The following is a 20,691-nucleotide window of genomic DNA, read 5'->3' on the forward strand; positions in this document are numbered from 1 at the left end:
ATCTCCTCTCCATACTCGATAAAGGGGACCGATCAGGAACACATCCGGGGATTTCGGATAGATGTGAACTTTTAATAGGTTGTTTGCAATCACGTGGTTCTGTTGACGCGCGAAGTTCGTAGCGATCAAGAAGTGAAAAAATAAGAATGGAAGAGATGGAGAAAAGTCAGTACTGTGCTGGTTTAGACAGGTTTAAACAGAAAATCACAACATATGTTGGACGTAATAATTATGTTATGAAGAGGAGCGATTTTTCTGCTGAATTAGACTTGACTGCCATCGAGGCGGAAGATATAGAGAATATGAAGCTGCCATCACGCCGCCTTCAGTTCTAGTCTGGTTTGTTTATATCGCTGCCTTTCTAAAGATTACTGAGGGCACAAAAGCAAGATAATAGGATTTTCCAGTTATCCTGGCTGAATTTAGCCCTGATTCAGTTGCATGAAAGCAGGCTAAATTAAGATAAATTAAGTTAACAACCAGGCTAAGATTAATCTCAGTAATTTATCTGTTAGTTCTACTGTCAATCCTACTAGAAATAATGTGCATTACAGTCACTCCATGGCCTTCTGTAAATATGTTGCATCATTTTAATTATCCTGCATTAAAATATTAGATATAGTGTCATTCATCCAAGTATGCCTGTTATTTTACTGTTATTATGAAGACTGCTGTTCATAATGCTGTTAGAGGTTATATTATTGCAGTTTGTTTTGATTAAGCCTATCCTTTAATAAAGGATAATGTATGTCACTCTTTCATGTGTACATGCATTTTATTAGGCACTGGTAGCAGTGTGTTTATCTTCCCAAATTCTAGATCCACTTCACCAGATCAATAATTATGTAATGTACTGGACATTCATGAGAAAGGTGGGAGACCACAATGTTTCAATCTTTCATCACTTGTCAGGAGCTTTAGAGAGAATAAATAACAATGATTAATATATTGTGTTACAGTCATGGTTCAGTGTAAATATGAGCCTTTTTTAAATGCTAAAATCAGCACAAAATATGTCAGCAGACACTATTTCTCTAATTTGTACATTATTTTCACCAATCCAGTCACTTACCAGCCTGCAAAACGTTCTTGACATGTTTGTTCTTTAAGAGAGATAGATAGATAAGAGAGATAAAATAGATAAACGATTAGATAGATTAAAAATAGATCAGATTATCAGATTGTAGATTAGATAAAATCAATTAGAAAAAAAAACTAAATAAAAATAGATGAGACTGATTAAATACACAGATAAACTACAACTGTTAATTTGTGGAAATGAAAATAAACTCCTTGAATTGTTATGATGGTTTCAGTGGAGCACTGGTTATTTGCAGCATGTTATTAACCTCTATCTATAATTGTTGTTCAGTTAGGTACACTTTAAGACATTTTATTATTTATTTATTTATTGAAAAACAGAAAAGGTACTGGTAATTTTCTGCCAGGACATTACCTGTTAAGTTGTAACCCTAAAACACAAAATGCAATGCGTTATTTAAAAAACAGGTAAAACGCCTTTGAAAAATAAACATGGATAATTCCTTCATATTGTGCCCTATTTTTATGGAATTTTCTTAGAGTGTAACACACGACTAACCAATACACTGCTCAAAACTATAATTGCTCAAAATCTCTTAATAAGAATATACATAAAATGTAGTTGTTCAATAATTCAGTGTTGAATTTAAAAATGCAAATATCTGATCATAAAGATGTTTTGTTTCTATTACTTTTACAAATAAAATATATTTTTACATTATTTTTTTAAGAACGAATCATATTTTTAATGTGTATACTACACAAAAACGCAATTTTACGTCATGGCTACGTGATGATGTCACCACACAATGACATCACAACATCATTTAGCAACTTTTAGCAACAAATCGACCCGCCTTTAGATTACAACGACACCTCTTCATATGTTTCCATTAGAAGCTGTTACTCACGGGTTAATCCATTTTTGCATCATTGATTCTGTGATCGATCCTGTGTTCTGTTTAAGAATGCCATAAATGAGCACTTATCCCAACTATCTAAACCTGGCTTGACATAGCTGCACGTACTCATCCTGGCTCAGCTAACGTGCAAGTAACAGACTAAGCCAGAATGCGCCAATTAAACTAGCCCAAGCTGCGCTTTTTCTATTATTCTGGCTTTCTTAATTAAAATCAGGTCACGTCCAGCTTGTTTACTTTGAACCGGAAGACACTCCCACTTTTGACGCAAGGCCTCATGGGGCATAGGAAACGTAAATGATAAAAACAATAAGAAAGTCTTGTCTAAAACCTGCGATAGCTTTTTATTGGTTAAAACTGAATGATTCTCTTTACAGGCTACACTCTTTCTTAGATATCACGTTTACTACATTTAAACAATGTTTTATTCAGTTTGCACATGATGTCACAGGGTGGCGTGAAATTTAGATGGAGGGCAGGAAGTGACTTTTTACATAGGGAAGCACTATGAAATGCGTATTTGCATTGTTTATTGTTGCTCTAATTGATCTATCCGATAAACCACAAGGAGCTTTTATTGTGTACCAAAAGTTGTTGTTCAACAGGGAGAAAAATGCAAGAAATTGATTGAAAAATGCAGGAAAAAGTGGCTTGTACTACTACGTCTGTAGTCGGAAAGAGCCAAGTTGGATAATGCTTGTGTGTGGTGACCTGCTCCTGCATCGCATATGTACTGCAAACAGAGTTTGTGTGAACCTTCTGTTAGGTGCCTTGCTCAAGAGCACCTCAGCCATTTCTTGTCGGTATTGAGAGTCAAATACACAAACTTTGGGTTACCAGTCTGTCTCTCTGTAACCATTACGCAACGACCAACATTACTGTAATAGACAGCGGCACGGTGGCTCAGTGTAGTGTCTGCAGTGTTGTTTCAAATAAAGAGAGATGAGGATCTAAATGCAAACAGTTTATTCCACATCTGCACAGTAATCCACAAACAGGCATGACATGAGTCCAAGCAAAGAAGCGTACCGCCAGTACCGCCCGTGTGTACCGCCACAGCCACAGCGTTTATGTTTTTTTGGCTAAAGGTTGCAGGCTTCCCTTCCAGGGGTTTTGAACATAGTAACAAACAAGGGAGTGAGAGCAAGCACAAGGTGAAGCAAGACATGAATACATTTCAACATAAAAGTCCCGATCTCAGACACCAACTCGTGCTGAGTTCATTACACTCAGTGAGTAGAGCTGTTGCCTCACAGCAAAAAGGAGTTCTGTGTTCCTTTTCTTTCTGACTTAGAAGGACATCAAAGGAATAAAGAGAGAGACTGTGTAGTATTAATCAACTTCTCTATGTAGTAATAATAGACCTACTCTAAGCTTGAGCAGATACATTTAGATGTTGGTGTGTTTAATAGACAGTGTCTTGGTGCCCTGGATTTTGATATTTTGTTATTTATTTGTTCAAGCACTGAAGGTGAAAAGGACTCCTAATTAATTCATGATGCTAACTGAAAGATAAAGGCTGTGATATTAATGTTATCCACTAGAGGGAGCCACAGGATAAGGACATTTTTCAACCTAATGTTTTTTCTACCAGTTTCCATCACTTTAATTGAAAATAAATGCAGTGATCTAGTTCATTTGCATAAATACTGACAGCATAGTTTTATAAAATGAGTGTACATAGAAATCTGTGAAATGCTTAAATATTGTTAAATGTTTATTTAGCTTTTATAGACCCCAAAATAAATCATGTTTTTCAAGTTATTTTGCTGTCCATTGAAAATGAAGAGAACATTTTATTTGTTTTACAAGATAATGTACATTATAAAATTTCTAAAGACATTTACTATTGTGGTAGCTATACAAGCTACACATATTCTAGAAATAAACGAAAAAATTAAAAGGGTCTTGAAGGCACAGTATGTAGAATTTTCACCTTTAGAGGTCACCTATTCAAGACAAAGATGTAGCTTGATGACGCCGAGTTTGAACGCTGAATCTTGGGAGGTGTCGTCTTCCCCTCACAGCCGGTGGAAAAGAATCGGGATGGGACTCGGGCAGAAATCATGTTCATGGATGAGATTATTAACGTTACTGTAGTATGGAACAGAGCAGGGCCGAGATGTGGGAGCAGAAACGAGGCTGCTAGAGCGTTTGTTAATGAGAGAAGAGTGTGACACACGGCTCGACAGCAGAGGAACTTTTATTATGCCACAGTCACCGATTCTGCTTCTTCCTGTCAAGCGTGAGGTTAAGCAGTGCTGTTTATCATATTAGATACATTTGAATGTATTGCTGCCAAACGAACACTGTGAGACACTTGTTGAACACTGTAAGCTTAATCAATTTTAGAGTATCATATTAATAAACGCTGGATGGCTTGTGCTAATGATTGACCGTTCACAAAGACCCGCCCCCCTTTAGTTACTGTTATGTCCGACAAGCAATGCTGATCTCCTGCCACACACGTTCTCACGCAGTGAAAAATACATGGAGCAAAGAGGAAGCTAACAACGCGTCGACAGACAAGACAGTGCCGGTTACTTTTGATATGAAACAAAGTCTCAAATATTTTGTTTATTTCTAGTTTATTTATAGCATCAAATAAACATGAATGAACATCAGAAGGAATGTTGTTTCAATCGCGGAAAGATATCAGTACACACCATTTTTCAAGTTCAAGCCCACCTGTCAATCTATCTCCTGACTGCTATGTCGGACAAAATGGCAGATTCGGAGTTATGATTGGTTAGATTGCCTGTCGAAGGGTCAGTTGGCATGCAATTAAATACGTATTGTACGATGGAGAAAATGCTGTATTATACTGTTACTAAAAATAAAGCTGCATCTGATTTGTCAGAAGGATTCAGACAGGTAAGTTGTATAAAACACGTTAATTGAACAGAGGCACGGAACTGGACAGGAATGCAGACTGGTGAGTTTAGAACAATATGCAGTTAGAATGTTGACTCAGCCTGAAGTAATTTTAATGTCTCTTTTGTGAAGTGACAAACGACCTAAATGGCGTATTGGTTGGAGGACATGTTGCTAATAAAACATATAATATATTAAAACATCTTTGGTGTTTCCATGGTTTCTAAAAAATAAAACCGGAAACTGAGGGTAATGCGGGTATGATGTCACTGACAGGCGACGCACGGACAGTTGGATACATACATGTCCTGGTTAAAATAGCTTATTTCTCTGGATTTAAACATTCTTTGAAACATTTGGGATAATACTGGTAACTACACAAGTCAACAAAATATATAACAATGTATTAGTGGTTTTTGAAAAATCCTACATATTGTGCCTTTAAATGCTTTAGGTTTTGAGCTGCACATTAATTTGAAATTGACCTGACATCCTATGACATGCGATTAATCTCAATCTAAAAATGTTTAATATGAGTCCACACTTACATATATTATGATATTCCTTACATATTTTACAAAGTGGCTAATTAGTACGAATTCATACGATTTTTTCAAAAAGCGTCACCAGAACGACAACCTAACCCCGCCACTAAACCTACCCATCACTGGGTCGTACAAATTTTTATGACAGTAGGCTGAACATTTGGGGTAGTTTTGACTTACCTTAAAGTTAACACTAACAGTAGGCCTAAGTGATTTTTTTTTCAGTCAGTTGCCCTTGTGTTGCTGTAACATGCTTCATCAAACCCTAACTTTCAGTAAAGATTCAAGTTGGACTTTTCTGTAAAAAACACATTACACACAAAAAAACAACCCAAGTTAGGTTTAAAATGGACAAACCCAGCAGTTGGGTTAAATGTTTGCCCAACATGCTGGGTAGTTTTACTTAACTCAACTATTGTTAAAAAAATTACAGTATTGCTTACTTAAAATGAACCCAAAATATCTTGAAAATGAACATTTATTAATATGTTTAATAAATGAACATTTTAATTTCATTTTAGATTCATTTTAAGTCAGCCATATAGTCATTTTCAAACAATAGTTGGGTTAAATAAAACTACCCAGCAGGTTGGGCAAACATTTAACCCAACAGTTGGGTTAAAACAACCCAATCGCTGGGTTTGTCCATTTTCAACCCAACTTGGGTTGTTTTTAACCCAGCATTTTCTAGAGTGAAGATTAATTTCAATAAATTCACAGGGTTAGTTAATGCTTGGACCCTGATAATTGCCACTTTCAGCTATATTTTGTATTTATTTTATATATGATTTGGTATAGATTAAGTATAGTTGATTGAATGCTTGTTTTCTTTGGTGTTTCCACCCCTCACAGTCCTCATACCACCCCATAAATCATTTCCTAGATCTCCTGCCTCAGATGTAGGATGTTTTCACTAATAGCCTAATCACGGGTTGCTTCCCGTTAAAAAAACTCAGTTTTATCGGTTTTTTAATACTCTGGCTGTATCGCCGTTTGTAGCAGATAAATATGTGGAAATTATATTAAAATTTGATCAAAAAACATTGTGATGTTACAGATATTGAAGCAAACACGCCTAACGACCCTCCGCGCGCTACTCTATTATGATTGTGTTTATTATTATTAGTTAATAATAGCATACTAACACTCGTGTAATTGTACGTCAAGATGAAATTGAAACAGCATGTTTGTAATACAGGGACGTGCACAGACATTTTGGGGGGCAGGGGCTCAAGTGGAAAAAAAAGGGCACTTATATTTATTAAAAAAAAAAAATAAACCCTTAAATATATTAAGACAACTCCTGACTTCCCTTACACTCATGCAATTGTTTTATACTCCACAGATTTCTACAAAATAATTAATTCACATATAGAGACCATGGTCTTCTTTAGTATTCACTAGGTTTATCACAAGAGAAGGCAACAGCAACTATTTTCAAGCTATATATTTAGAATAAATGACTGCATCTAGGAGAGGGACATAGTTTCACTAATAATTTGTTTAAATCAATAAATCATTTTAATTTTTTTTTTTTTTTTTTTTTGGTATTAATACTTCTTTCATGAAGTGGACAGTTTTAAGATTGTGGTCCATTTTTGCTGCCATGTCTTTTACTCTAATGGAAAGAAAACTCAACCCTAACCTACACATTTAGATGGTGTTTGTTTTAAGCCTACTACCCTCCATCTGTTTGCATCTGTAGATTTATTCTAAATTAACCAAAACAAGCTAATCAGCATATTTAAACACGTCAATAATTTGTTTTCCTGAACTGTTAATGCATTATATATTATAACAAATGCCGGCAGAGGGCACCAAAAGCGTGCTGATTTTTGTTGTTAGACAGCACAGCACAATCAAATACACGATCAAAGCCAACCATGATTCAAAATATGTTATTAGCAAAAAATAATATTCGGCCACTTCTTTGTGATAGAAATGCTACAGCCACTGTAATTTCTTCAACAAGAATATGTGGACACCAAACATGCAAAGACAGAGCGAGGGTTTAAACTTTTATTGATGTATTATCATGTGCGTAGATTTAAGAATATAATTATGTAGCTAATGCTGTATTATGATTTTTAAATAGTTTTAATAAACCATGCATCCTTAGAAAACTGTCTAATAATGCGGTTCATGTGCGTCCATGGAATGATCCTCTTCTGGTATTGACAGCCCTACAGTTATCTTCACCATGGTTCAAAACGCAATGCATAGCACAGTAAAATAATTGAAATTATAATATAACATAAATTAGTATCAAATCAGGCAGATGCGTTGATGGTGGTCAAACTATTAATGCAGCGTTACATGTAAAAATAACCATAAATAGCCAAAATTTCAGGTTTGTGAACATAGGCTAGCCTACCTGAAAGAAATGCACGGGATGCATCCATCTAGAGCTTTTTTTCTTTTTCGCTTCTCATCGCCAGACAGCAGTTGCATTTTCACGGGAATAGCTGTCACAAGTTTTCAGCCAGCAGCAAACTCGAGGTGGGGTGAGGAAGGGCGGGGCGCGCGAGCGTGCGGGCATGAATGGCGCGTCGCGGAGTGAGGGCATCTGAACTCGACAATGCCGACCTGATATAGTATTTTTTTAATTTGTTTTATTCAGTAAATATATTTGTTTGACAGGGAAGCTGTGCGCAAAGAGGAATATTAATTTATTAAAAAAAAAAAAGCACCCTAGAAAAAAAAGGGCACTTTCTCTCGAGAAAGAAAAAGGGCAGGTGCTCAAGCCCCTTTTTTGTCTATGTGTGCACGTGCCTGTTGTAATATAATACCCAGTCCTCGTTCGGCAACACCTATTTTCCAGCGCGTATAAAAGAGACGTGCGGGTGCGCGCGGAGAGAAGCGCACATGCGCGCGAACCTCACCGGGACAGCGCGAGAGGCAAAGGCACATTATGAGCACAGGGCAGCAGTTTAAGGGTAAGGTATTTGTTTGATTAAGATTAGAAAGTCTGGAGGGAGTCTTAAAAATGATTTATAAAATAGGAGAGACATGGGCAGGAGAGACACAAGCGTACGTCTGTTATTAAGGTTAAATGTCCGACATAAGATTTTTCTGAGCTCTGAAGTGCTACAGGTGTAAAAGAATAAGGTGCTCTAGATTAAACACAATATACTGTAAAGGGGCAAAATAGATGAACATTTTGAAAATATCTGCATTGATTATAAAATGTGGTCTGATCTTCATCTGAGTCGAAGTTACAGAAAACGCGACCTGATTACACTCTATATTAGGTGATCAAAATAATAATTGTTAGGTACAATAAACTTATTGTGTTAAGTATGAAGTATGAAGTATTGTGAAACACTTGAGGTGGATATGGGTAGGTTTGGTGGTATAAGGGTGGGTTAAGCGATAAGGTCAACAGTGTAATTATAGATTATAGAAATTAAGGTTACACTTTATTTTAAGGTGTTTTTGTTATGCTGTAATTATAAATTTAAGTGCTGAGTAATATTAAGTAACTACATGTAAGCCTACTTACAATAGGGATTTATAGGATGTTTAAAAATATATATAAGCACAATAAAAACATGTGAATAAATGCATTGTATTAAATGATTAATTTAAATGTTAGTAGCCTACATAAAAAAACACTTAATATAAAGTGGGTCAGACTAAACTAATTACACACATAAACAACTGTACTTTTCACATATTGAATCATTGATCATTCACAGTGCTTGTGAATTTAGTAACTCGTAGATCCTCCTTCAGCGGCAAAACCTCCACCGCTGCATATAAGCCTTTTGATCAGTTTTGAACCATTCCCTCCACACAAACTTGTTGCAGTTTATGCATCGTCTGATAGCACAGTCCTCTTTAGGCCACATCATCTCAATTGGCTTAAAGGTTTAAACCTCAGTTTTTATTGAAGTGATAATTTGCCACTTTATTTATAAAATATTAAAGGGTTAGTTCACCCAAAAATGAAAATTCTGTCATTAATTACTCTCCGTCATGTAGTTCTACACCTGTAAGACCTTCATTCATCTTCAGAACACAAATTAAGATATCTTTGATAAAATCCGATGGTTCAGTGAGGACAGCAAGATAATTAACACTTTCAGATGCCCAGAAAGCTGAAGACGTATTTAAAACAGTTAATGTGACTACAGTGTAACGACTTTAAATAAACAACTTTATCTAGTGATGGGCGATTGCAAAACACTGCTTCATGAAGCTTCGAAGCTTTACAAATGTTTTATTTCAAATCAGTTCAGAGTGTGTATCAAACTGTCAAAGTCACATGATTTTAGTAAACGAGGCTTTGTTACGTCACAAGTGTTTAGTTCATGTGACTTTGGCAGTTTGATACATGCTCTGAACCACTGATTCGAAACAAATGATTTATAAAGCAGTGTTTGGAAATCACCCATCACTGGATATTGCTGAATAAAGTTATTTTGTTTTTTTGCCGCACAAAAAGTATTGTCGTCGCTTTATAATATTAAGATTGAACCACTGTAGTCACATGAACTGTTTAAAATATGTTTTTAGTAGCTTTTTGGACATTGAAAGTGTTAATTATCTTGCTGGCAATGGAGGCATCACTGAGCCATCGGATTTCATCAAAAATATCGTAATTTGTGTACTGAAAATGTCTTATGTGTGTGGAACGACATGTGAGTGAGTAATTAATGACTGAATTTTCATTTTTGGGTGAACTAACCCTTTAAGGTAAGGGTTCACAGTTGAGGTTTTGGTGTTAGTGTGCAGTGCCCTTTTCCTCTAAGCAAAGCATTGTACAAAAAACTTTTGTCTTAAATGTCCACGGAAAAAATTTCCAGAAGTGTTGTAGAACCATCAGGTGGTTTTGGGCAAACGTGAGACATTTTTGTTTGTTTGTTTGTTTGTTTGTTTTTTGATAGCTTTGTAGAGTTTGATGGAGGTCATTCTCCGATTGAGTAGCAACAGTTCAGCGTTTCCTACATTTGTAGACGGGTTCTCTTATTTTCTTATACTGTGGATGCTTTTGTAGATTTTCCAGCAATTTGCATATCTCTGTAATGCAATTTTAAAATCCTTTGAAAGCTTTTAGGATGGAGGTATGGTTTACACCAACCAATCTTTCATAACAGATTTGTTAGTAACCAGGCTTTGTGTGTCTTTATTTAAAAGCCAGGGCACCTGTGCAACCCACACTTCCAATCTCATCTTCTTCATTGACTCCACCGAGACGTGACACAGAGTTTCTTTTTTTCTCAGCCCACCCTGTCACTGATCATGTTTTGTGTGTTATTAGTTAAGTCAGATTGTGTTTGGTTATAATTGTGACTTAGATGATGATCAGACCACATTTCATGCATAATCAATGCAGAAATTCATGCATTTGAAAGGAATTCACATGTACTTTTTCCTGCCAAAGAAGTGACAAACTGGTGCAGTAATCTATTAAAACAAAAAATTCCCCTATGCACGTCAGCTCAAATTCATAAAATGTTCTTCCTCCTTCACATTTAGCTACTGTAGCAAATATCACGAGTTTAACTCAAAGGTATTTGTTTTCAAATATTTGTTTAATGAACTTTCCTTGAGTGATGTTCACAAGTGCTGCTTTGCATTTGTGTTTACTGAACTGACACACTGCTGAACTAGTTTCTTGCCCTAGTGGCAGAATGCTGAAATGCCGGCAGGAAAACAGTTTAGTAAAATTTGCAAAAACCGGTGTGACAATATATAGTTAAACATTTGCTTGCTGTCATTCATTATGAAACATTTCTTATTATCAATGTTAAAAAGTGGCTTTTTAAAAAAAAAAAAAAAGTACTGCTTATATTTTTGTGGAAACCATGATACACCTTTTGCAGCTTTGAAAATGAATCATTTTTCCTTTTAAATCCGATTAATTGCTGTATCTCTTCCTTATTTCTTGTAAGCATGGAATTCTGCAACCACTCTGAGTCATATTTTGCCTCAGGCAAAAAAGAAAAAAGAAAGAAAAAAAAGAAAAAAAGCTCAAGAAATATATTTGACTACAAGTAAAGACATCAGTTTCTTGTTGATAAAATGCAAATTACTGTGAGCAATGCAAATCAAGTCAAGTCATGTCTGTTTACATTCCATGTCATCCAAGTGTGGAAAAAACCCAAATGAAAGTGCTGTCATTACTCGCCCTAATTCCTTTCATGGAAAACGAAAGGGTAAATGACGGTACGATTTAAAAAATAATAATAATTTAATATATTCTTCGTATAATAGGATAGGGTAAACTTCTTATCAAGTCAATCTCTGAATATTGATTTTATTTCTAATCATTTTAAATAACCATATAATATTCATTAAGAATACAGACAAACCTTATATTACTTGGCGATACGTTAAATCTGTGCCTTATTAAATGATTCCTTTTTTGTTTCCTATTTATTGAAAAAAATAACACCACATGAATCTTTTATTCAAATTTGCATTAAAAGCCACAAATGCCTTTACTCTAGTGCTAATAAATGTATGTCACAATCAGCTGCTGTGTCATTATTTAGTAGAACATGAAGTTTCTCTGTCTCTGGTGAAAAGGGTAAATATATATATATATATATATATATATATATATATATATATATATATATATATATATATATATATATATATATATATATATATATATATATATATATTTGTTCAGGGTCATGGGCGGCCAAGATCATTGATGCACGTAGAAAGCGAAGGCTGGCCCATGTGGTCTAATCAAACAGACGAGCTCCTGTAGCTCAAATTGCTGAAGAAGTTAATGCTGGTTCTGATAGAAAGGTGTCAGAATACACAGTGCATCTCAGTTTGTTGTGTATGGAGCTGCATAGCTGCAGACCAGTCAGGGTGCCCATGCTGACCCCTGTCCACCGCCGAAAGAGCCAACAGTGGACATGTGAGCATCAGAACTGGACCACGGAGCAATGGAAGAAGGTGGCCTGGTCTGATGAATCATGTTTTCTTTTACATCACGTGGATGGCCGGGTGTGTGTGCATCGCTTACCTGGGGAACACATGACACCAGGATGCACTATGGGAAGAAGGCAAGCCGGCGGAGGCAGTGTGATGCTTTGGGCAATGTTCTGCTGGGAAACCTTGGGTCCTGCCATCCATGTAGATGTTACTTTGACACGTACCACCTACCCAAGCATTGTTGCAGACCATATACAGCCTTTCATGGAAACGGTATTCCCTGGTGGCTGTGGCTCTTTTTAATGCTCCTGCCACAAAGCTAAAATGGTTCAGGAATGGTTTGAGGAGCACAACAACGTGTTTGAGGTGTTGACTTGGCCTTCAAATTCCCCAGATCTCAATCCAATCGAGCATCTGTGTGATGTGCTGAACACACAAGTTCGAAAGGCAAAGCCTGTTGCCAGGTTCATATGAGTTATAAAGGGGACTGAGGCCATCACAAATCAATGTACAGTTTAATCGCGAGTTAATCACACATTTTTAGGGGGGCTGGGTGGAAATTTGGGTGGGCTAAATCTAAAGGAGATGACAAAAGGAGGAGTGATCCTGATCAGAGACATTGGGATGAAGTTCCCACGGTAGAACCGATGGAGGGAGGAGCCAGGAGCCAGGAGCCCGACAGACTGAGGTGGAGCTGAGAGGGGTGGGAGACCCAGACGGAGCCGAGGAGACAAAGACCCAGGGTGACCCTGTAGGCCTGGAGGGCAGACCGGTGGGAGTGAGGAAAATGGTGGAACCAGAAACCCGAAAGTCCGAGGTGAAGCCAGAGCGAAGATGAATCAAGGTGGAGCCAGAGGGATGAGGGAGCCCATTGCCCAAGTGGGCTGTAGAACTTCTAATGCTTGCTAGCACCTATCCATAAACATTCAAATTGATATGCCGTTTATGCGACCAAACTGAGTTAGTTTAGTCAATATATAACATGTTGGTGTAGAACTAAATAAAAAGTGTAGACTTTAAAAAAAAAAAAGTATATTAGTTCTGCCAACTTATTAGGGTTTAAGGGTTCTTTGGATTTGTGGGCAATTCAGACAGATAAATGATTCTTCACTGGTTTTGCTTCAGGGTCCATTTTTGTTTTTTCATTATACATCAAATAGTGTCAAACCTGTCTATGTTGGCATTAGTTTAGTTTGGCAAGCCTCAACAAAGTAACAGATATTTGAGTCAACCCATCAGCTGTTCACACGTATGACCCTTTGCATGAAAAGAAGTGCTTCAAAGTTTTGTTTAAACTGGTCTTCCTAGAATCTTTTGGATTACAATACCATCTAGATAATATCATCAGAATATCTGCTATCAGATAAATGTAGAGTAGAAGATAGCGCTGAACTATTCAACTCACGACACTCACAGAGTTTAATGTTTGATCTTTTGTTCCCGCAAGAATTTAAAGACATTTCACTCTCAGTTTAAACAGACATTTGCATGTGTCAATATTTGTTAATAATGGTTTCAAAAGAATAGGATGTGCCAAACTCTTCACAGGAATGACATAAATCTGTCGATCTATCTAATGTATTTATATATAGCACCTTTCACAATACACGTTGTTTCAAAGCAGCTTAAAATCATGATATCTATCTCTTCATCTAAACATTATTACTTTCTGTTTAGGTGTAGGACGCACAACAACAAGAGTAAGCAGTTGTTACGAAGACAGCCTGAAGTCAGCTGACACCTGAGACTGACTTTACATATACAGAATCAACACTGACAGTTTCTGAGAGCCCTATCAAACTTTAATTTTACTTTTCCCACAATGGCCTTATTAAACGCTACTCTTCCCTGGAATGTCTCTTTGGACATCAACAACAGCTATATCAAATCCAACAACTCAGGTGACACACAACCCACGGTGAAGAACTGGGCAGCTCTGTTTATTCTGGTGATTATATTTTTTACTGTTGCGGGTAATATACTGGTAATTATGGCAGTGTCCATCGAAAGCAAGCTGCACAATGCCACCAACTACTTCCTGTGCTCACTGGCTGTTGCAGACATGCTGGTGGGATTCCTAGTTATGCCAGCCTCACTAATTAGTATTCTTTACGGTAAGTTCTAAGCTTTTTTTAAACAACAACTGCACATATATTGTCTGAAAATGTTTTTAAAGCATGTACACAAAAGCAAATCACACCTGAAACTGAAAGGCTAAATGGATGAGTCTCACAAAAGCCCTCTAAAAAAAATTTTTTGTTTGTTTTTAATGTCATGAAAAAAGCAATTTTCCTTTGAATGGGCTTCATTGACTTTATGCAAAATATATATTGGTAATACTTTACAATAAGGTCCTATTCAATAACGTTAGTTAAAGACACAATATGTAACATTTTGTACTAAAAATATCCAAGAATCACTAGAACAATGTTATATTTTGTTGACTTGTGTACTTACATTATCCCAAATGTTACCAAGAATATTTAAATCCAGAGAACGGATCGTGTCCGTGCATCACCTATCAATAACATCATACCCGCGTTACCCTCGATTTCCGCTTTTATTTTGTAGAAACCATGGAAACACCAAAGACGCTTTAGTATATTATGTGTTTTATTAGACAGGTGAGCAACTGTTTGGATTCATCCATCAACAGAAAACGAATCATGTTATATAGCTCAACACAGTAAGTCTTATTGTTTAAATCTTGTTTTCTTGATTTACCACGATTACCATGTTTTACCATGACTGATAACGATAACAAGTGTCTTATAGTAGCCGCAGAGTGAACGCTCAGAGTAGCATTATAACAACTTTTAACAAACAAATGTATCTAATATGATAAACTGCGTTGCATTACCCCACATACGCTTGACCGGAAGAAGCAGAAGTGGTGACTGCATTATAATAAAAGCTACACGGCCGTGTGTCGTACTCGTCTCTTGTTAGCATTTGCTCCAGCGGCTTCGCTCAGCTCCAGTATCACTCGGCCCTGCTCTGCTTCATACTACAGTAACGTTAATAATCACATCCATGAACAGGATTTCTGCCCGAGTCCCATACCCCTTCTTTTCGATCGGTTGTGAGGTGAAGACGACATCTCCCATTATTTCGCGTCATCAAGCTACGCCTTTGTTTTGAATAAGCGACTTCTAGTGGCGAAAATCTACATAGTGTGCCTTAATGTGTTGGTGTTTATTAATTTGTTAACATAAGATCATAAAAGTGTTCATTGTTAGTTCATGTTAGCTCAGGTCCATTAAATAATATTAACAGATACAGCTTTTGATTTTAATTATGTATTACTAAATGTTGGAGTTATTAACTAAAATTAATAAGTGATTTAGAAGTGTTTTTCATTATTATTTAATGTTAACTATTGCAGTCATCAAATATTAATAAATGTAATAATGTTGCCAATATTTTTATTTATTTATTTATTTATTTTTTTTTTTTTAAATATAGCCCAGACATGTCTTTGTGAGATTCACCTGAATTTTACAATTTAAAGTAATTGTAATATCAGTATATATTGTTTGTGGAACAACATAAGTAATGTTCATGTTAAAGCGATAGTTTTAACTAAAAAAATTCTATCAAGATTTACTCACCCTCAAGTTTTGTTTTGTTGAACACAAAGGAAGGAATTTTGATGAAAGTTTGTAACCAGGCCACTTTGGGGCACCATTGATTTCCATAGTGGGAAAAAAACTACTATGGAAGTCAATGGTGCCCTAAAACTGTTGAGTTTAACACATTCTTCAAAATATCTTCCTATATAGAAAATTATACAGATTTTGAACAACTTGAGGGTGAGTAAATGATGACAGAATTTAATTTTTTGGGCAAACTATCCCTTTAAGTTACAGGCAAAACCATTGTTTTCACAGTGAGGTTTTTTCATATATCATTCACCTGATTGATATAACATGCTGAAAATTAATTTTTATCTGGCTATTGAAAGAAAAAGTATATATTTTCTGATTTATGGAGTGATAAAAAGAGAAATCCAAAATCTTCTCTGTAAAACTTTTAACCGTCAACTGTATATATACTGTATGTGAACAAAAAGGAAACAAGTATGAACCTCGCTTTAACAAATCTTCAGATTTCTGTTCCAGAAATGTATGCAAATCAGTGCGTATTTTATTAGATAATGCAAGATTTGCATATTTAAACATTTCAGAAAACTTGTAATGCAAAAACAAGTTTCTTAAAGTACAGTGGTTAATAAACCGGGGAAAGTATGATGATACCTATTAGTAGTTTTATTTACTTGTTGTGTCTTGCCTTAAAATGTAAAGACAGTGCGAGCTGAAACATGTTAATGGTTTGTGAAAATCTTAGGATTATATACTCAGCTCTTCTCACTACCAGCCTGTGCCTCTGAAACTTAATCCTCTTGTTGTCTGTTTCCAGATCACACCTGGCCTCTCTCTGACCTGCTTTGTCCCATGTGGCTCTTCCTTGATGTGCTCTTCTCCACAGCCTCCATCATGCACCTGTGTGCCATTTCTCTGGACCGCTATATCGGCATCCGTGACCCAATCAAATACAGCCGCAGCAACTCACTTTGCAAGACCATGATCAAAATAATCTCTGTTTGGAGCATTTCTATAGGTGAGAATGAAGCATGTGTTGAGTTACAAAAAATCAGCACACAGGCCTTCATCAGGGTTAAAATAAAACAAGAATAAGGCCTTATTCTTGAACCAGTGTCAGGGTCACGGGCTCATTGATGCACGTGGGGAGCAAAGGCGTGTGGTACGATCCAACAGATGAGCTACTGTAGCTCAAAGTGCTCAAGAAGTTAATGCTGGTTCTGATAGAAAGGTGTCAGAATACACAGAGCATCAGTTTGTTGCGTATGGAGCTGCAGACCAGTCAGGGCGCCCATGCTACCTTTTAGTGAGCAAACGTGCCGCCCTTGCCGTGTGATGGCTGGTAATCGGATATGCGTGTTTAGATGTAGGTCGCATGTCCAGAGATCAGATATGTATCGGATTTAAAACCACATTTGGAAGTGGCTAAGATCGGATGCGAAAAAATCGGATCTCGTATGGATTTTTGTGTCTACACGTGTGCAACTGATTCCGATCTGTGAGCAAAAGTTCAGATTTTTTTGTGCAAGTGTAAACGCAGCCCTTGGGTCCGGCCATCCATGTGGATGTTACTTTGACACGTACCACCTACCTAAGCATTGTTGAGACCATGTTCACCCTTTCATGGAAACGGTATTCCCTGGTGGCTGTGGCCTCTTTCAGCAGGATAATGCTCCTGACACAAAGCAAAATGGTTGGAGGAGCACAACGAGTTTGAGGTGTTGACTTGGCCTCCAAATTCCCCAGATCTCAATCCAATCGAGCATCTTTGGGATGTGCTGAACAAACAAGTTCGATATCACAGCACACCTTTCGGGGTCTAGTGGAGTCCATGCCTCGAGCCCCAATTAGAGCAGGTGGTTCGAACAAGAGGGATTACAATGGTGCCGTGACCCTGATAGGTTTGAGGTTTAGGGTGTGAGTGTAACAGATGTAGGCTGGTAAGAGTTGTGTGTGTAGACATCACTCCCCTGATCTCAAGAGACACTCTAGCAGCTGACATTAGAGATTGTGGTCTTTAGCCTCGTTGTTAGAGCGCCCAACTCCATGCCAGTGGACCGGGGTTTGAATCCCGCTTAGAGCGAGCAGTTCGAACAGGAGGGGTTCAGTCTATAGGAGCGTAGTGTTTCTTTACAAAGCGACATCGCCAACTGCTGGCCTGGCAGTGCAATACAGTGCTTTTAGTCGTTTTCGCAGATCTGTGTGAACGGGGATCACAAAAGCATGAAAAACACAAAGGAAAACTTCTATTTTTAGTACATCGGTGTACCCTGAGACATTAGCAGTTGCTATTATTTTTTAGTAGCTATGTGACTCTTTTGAGGGGCTGGTTATGAATGATTTCTTATGTGCCAAAAACCACTACATAAAACATTGCCAGATTGGGTTGCAGGATGTTGCAGCTATTCCTATACCAGTTTTGTATGATGAGAAATAATGTGAGCAGTCAGGCAAGCAATCTGACCCTGTTTCCGTGCGCTCCCTGGGGTTGTTGTAGACTCTGTTTGACGTCTATACCTAGAGAAACAGCGCTAACAGGAACTGACAGGAGGGACGATTACTGCTGCATCAGGCCTGCGTGTCTTTTAGCTCTCTCTTGCGGCCAGCATTACAATCATATTATGTATTTAGCGTTTCTGACATATAAAGCTCACTATTTCTGCACACCTCCTCTAATGGTTCATTACCCACCGACCCCACCAGCATTTTTTTTTTTTTGTATGAGCCAGAGAAATATTGTCTATAAATCAATAACAGACCATTTACCCATTATTTGAATCAAATGTGATAGTTGTACAAGTATTCTGACAGCTTTTACTTTCAATGGGGCAAACTGGAATGAAATAATGTAACCGGTGGGATGAGATAGGTTAAAACAAGCTTTAATCCATCACTCTTTTTTCCTTTTCTTTCAGTGTTGTCACTGCCCATTCCAATAATAGGTTTCCAGGATAAGCAGAAGGTGTTTGTAAATGGCACCTGCGTCCTGAATGAGCCTCGCTTCATCCTTGTTGGCTCATTAGTGGCCTTTTTCTGTCCTCTGGTCATCATGGTGGTCTGCTATTACCTCACTCTCCGTGGTCTCCAGAATCACAGCTCTTCCTTCCCGCTAGAGAGCAAGAACTCCAAACATTCTTCCTCTGAGATAAGCAGCAAAAGTCTGCTCAACAGTGGGTCCTCCTCCAAGAAGTTCACATTTTTAATTAACAAACATCGGTTCGGACGTCCGCAAGACCAAAAACAAGGCATGATGCAAGCTATAAAAAATGAGCAACGAGCCTCCAAAGTCTTGGGGATTGTCTTCTTCCTCTTCCTGGTCATGTGGTGTCCATTCTTCATCACCAACGTGCTGATCGCTATCTGTCGGGACTGCAACGAGCATCTCCATACACTCATTAACATCTTTGTCTGGGTGGGATATGTCTCCTCTGGAGTGAATCCCCTGATCTACACACTTTTCAATGATACGTATCGCCAAGCCTTCGCTCGCTACCTACAATGTAAATATCATGAGGAGAAGAAGCCCAAGGCCATCAGAACACGCTGACACAGATCCAGCGCAATGATTACATCTGATCATTAATAGGACCATCTTGACCTATCTATGTACTTCTAATATGACGGTGCTAAACTTCCTATCCCTTTAATGATATGATAGATTGTTTATGCATTTTATAAGAACAGTTTTTCCTTTTTGTGTAATAGGACATAACAAATGTTTCCAACATAAGTATCCATCTTATTGTGCAAAGCGTAAGTATGCTATTTTCTGTGAATTTCGATCCATTAGCCATTATAGGTATTTAACTAGAAAAATGCAATAAACTGTAGTATTGTAGTCAAAACCACTTAAAGTCAAGTCCAAGATCATGTTGAGATTAATGTTTTAAAAATAACATTTTGAATACAGAAATATGATGGCAGGCCTACTTTTAAATATTCTTTTTAAACTGAAACCGCCAGTAGGTGGCGATGAAACACTTAATGAGTGAGTCATGGAATCATTTATTCAAACGATTTGTTCAAATGATTCATTCAACTGATTCATTTTGTAACAAAACAATGCAGTGTTGCTCCAACAGTTCTGCTATGGATTTGTTTGGGACTATTTTCGTTGCCGAAATAGCAAAAAATTGTGTATAATATGTAAGTCACTTAATATTAACTTCTTGTTCATTGAACATTTGAATAAAATCAATAGCACGTTTGTTCATATTCGTAAAAACAGCTCTCTTGCTCTTGTGATATTGCTTCATTATAACATATATTAAAGGTCCCGTTCTTCATGATCCCATGTTTCAAACTTTAGTTAGTGTGTAATGTTGTTGTTAGAGTATAAATAAAATCTGTAAAATTTTAAAGCTCAAAGTTCAATGCCAAGCGAGATATTTTATTTAACAGAAGTCGCCTACATCGAACGGCCAGTTTGGACTACATCCCTCTACTTTCTTCTTTAATGACGTCACTAAAACAGTTTTTTGACTAACTTCCGCCCACAGGAATACACAAGAGTTGCGTTTGTAGAGTGTGTTTGTCGCCATGTCGTCGAAACGCTGTTATTTTCATCCCGCAGTCCAATCACCGGGTCTGATTCCGGCTCAAATTGATAGGGTAAAATTAAAGACATGTTTACAGTAATACTGAGCGCGTGCATCTCCACGTTATGGTAAGAGGCGTGTCCTTTCCGGGCAAGGAGCGCTAAACTGCTGTCGAATCACAACACAGGAACCGCTGGCACAATCAGAACTCGTTACGTATTTCTGAAGGAGGGACTTCATAGAACAAGGAAGTCATCAGCCCATTTTTATG

At 37.3% G+C, this 20,691-nt stretch overlaps 1 protein-coding gene across 1 annotated transcript; it reads left to right on the plus strand.

The window, feature by feature from the left end:
• Positions 1–14,102: 14,102 nt before the first annotated feature.
• On the plus strand, positions 14,103–19,429 carry LOC137012195 (5-hydroxytryptamine receptor 2A). Its single transcript, XM_067375334.1, has 3 exons — positions 14,103–14,394; positions 16,700–16,900; positions 18,798–19,429. The coding sequence occupies exons 1-3, from the start codon at positions 14,103–14,105 to the stop codon at positions 19,427–19,429; spliced, it is 1,125 nt and encodes a 374-aa protein (XP_067231435.1).
• The last annotated feature ends 1,262 nt before the right edge of the window (positions 19,430–20,691 follow it).

The sequence above is a fragment of the Chanodichthys erythropterus genome, chromosome 22 (assembly GCF_024489055.1).
Source record: "Chanodichthys erythropterus isolate Z2021 chromosome 22, ASM2448905v1, whole genome shotgun sequence".
NCBI lineage: Eukaryota > Metazoa > Chordata > Actinopteri > Cypriniformes > Xenocyprididae > Chanodichthys > Chanodichthys erythropterus.

Coding starts and splice junctions, on each gene's coding strand:
- LOC137012195 (XM_067375334.1), top strand. CDS start 14,103: ATGGCCTTATTAAACGCTACTCTTCCCTGGAATGTCTCTTTGGACATC. Junction 14,395..16,699: donor ACTAATTAGTATTCTTTACG/GTAAGTTCTAAG, acceptor GTCTGTTTCCAG/ATCACACCTGGCCTCTCTCT. Junction 16,901..18,797: donor TGTTTGGAGCATTTCTATAG/GTGAGAATGAAG, acceptor CTTTTCTTTCAG/TGTTGTCACTGCCCATTCCA.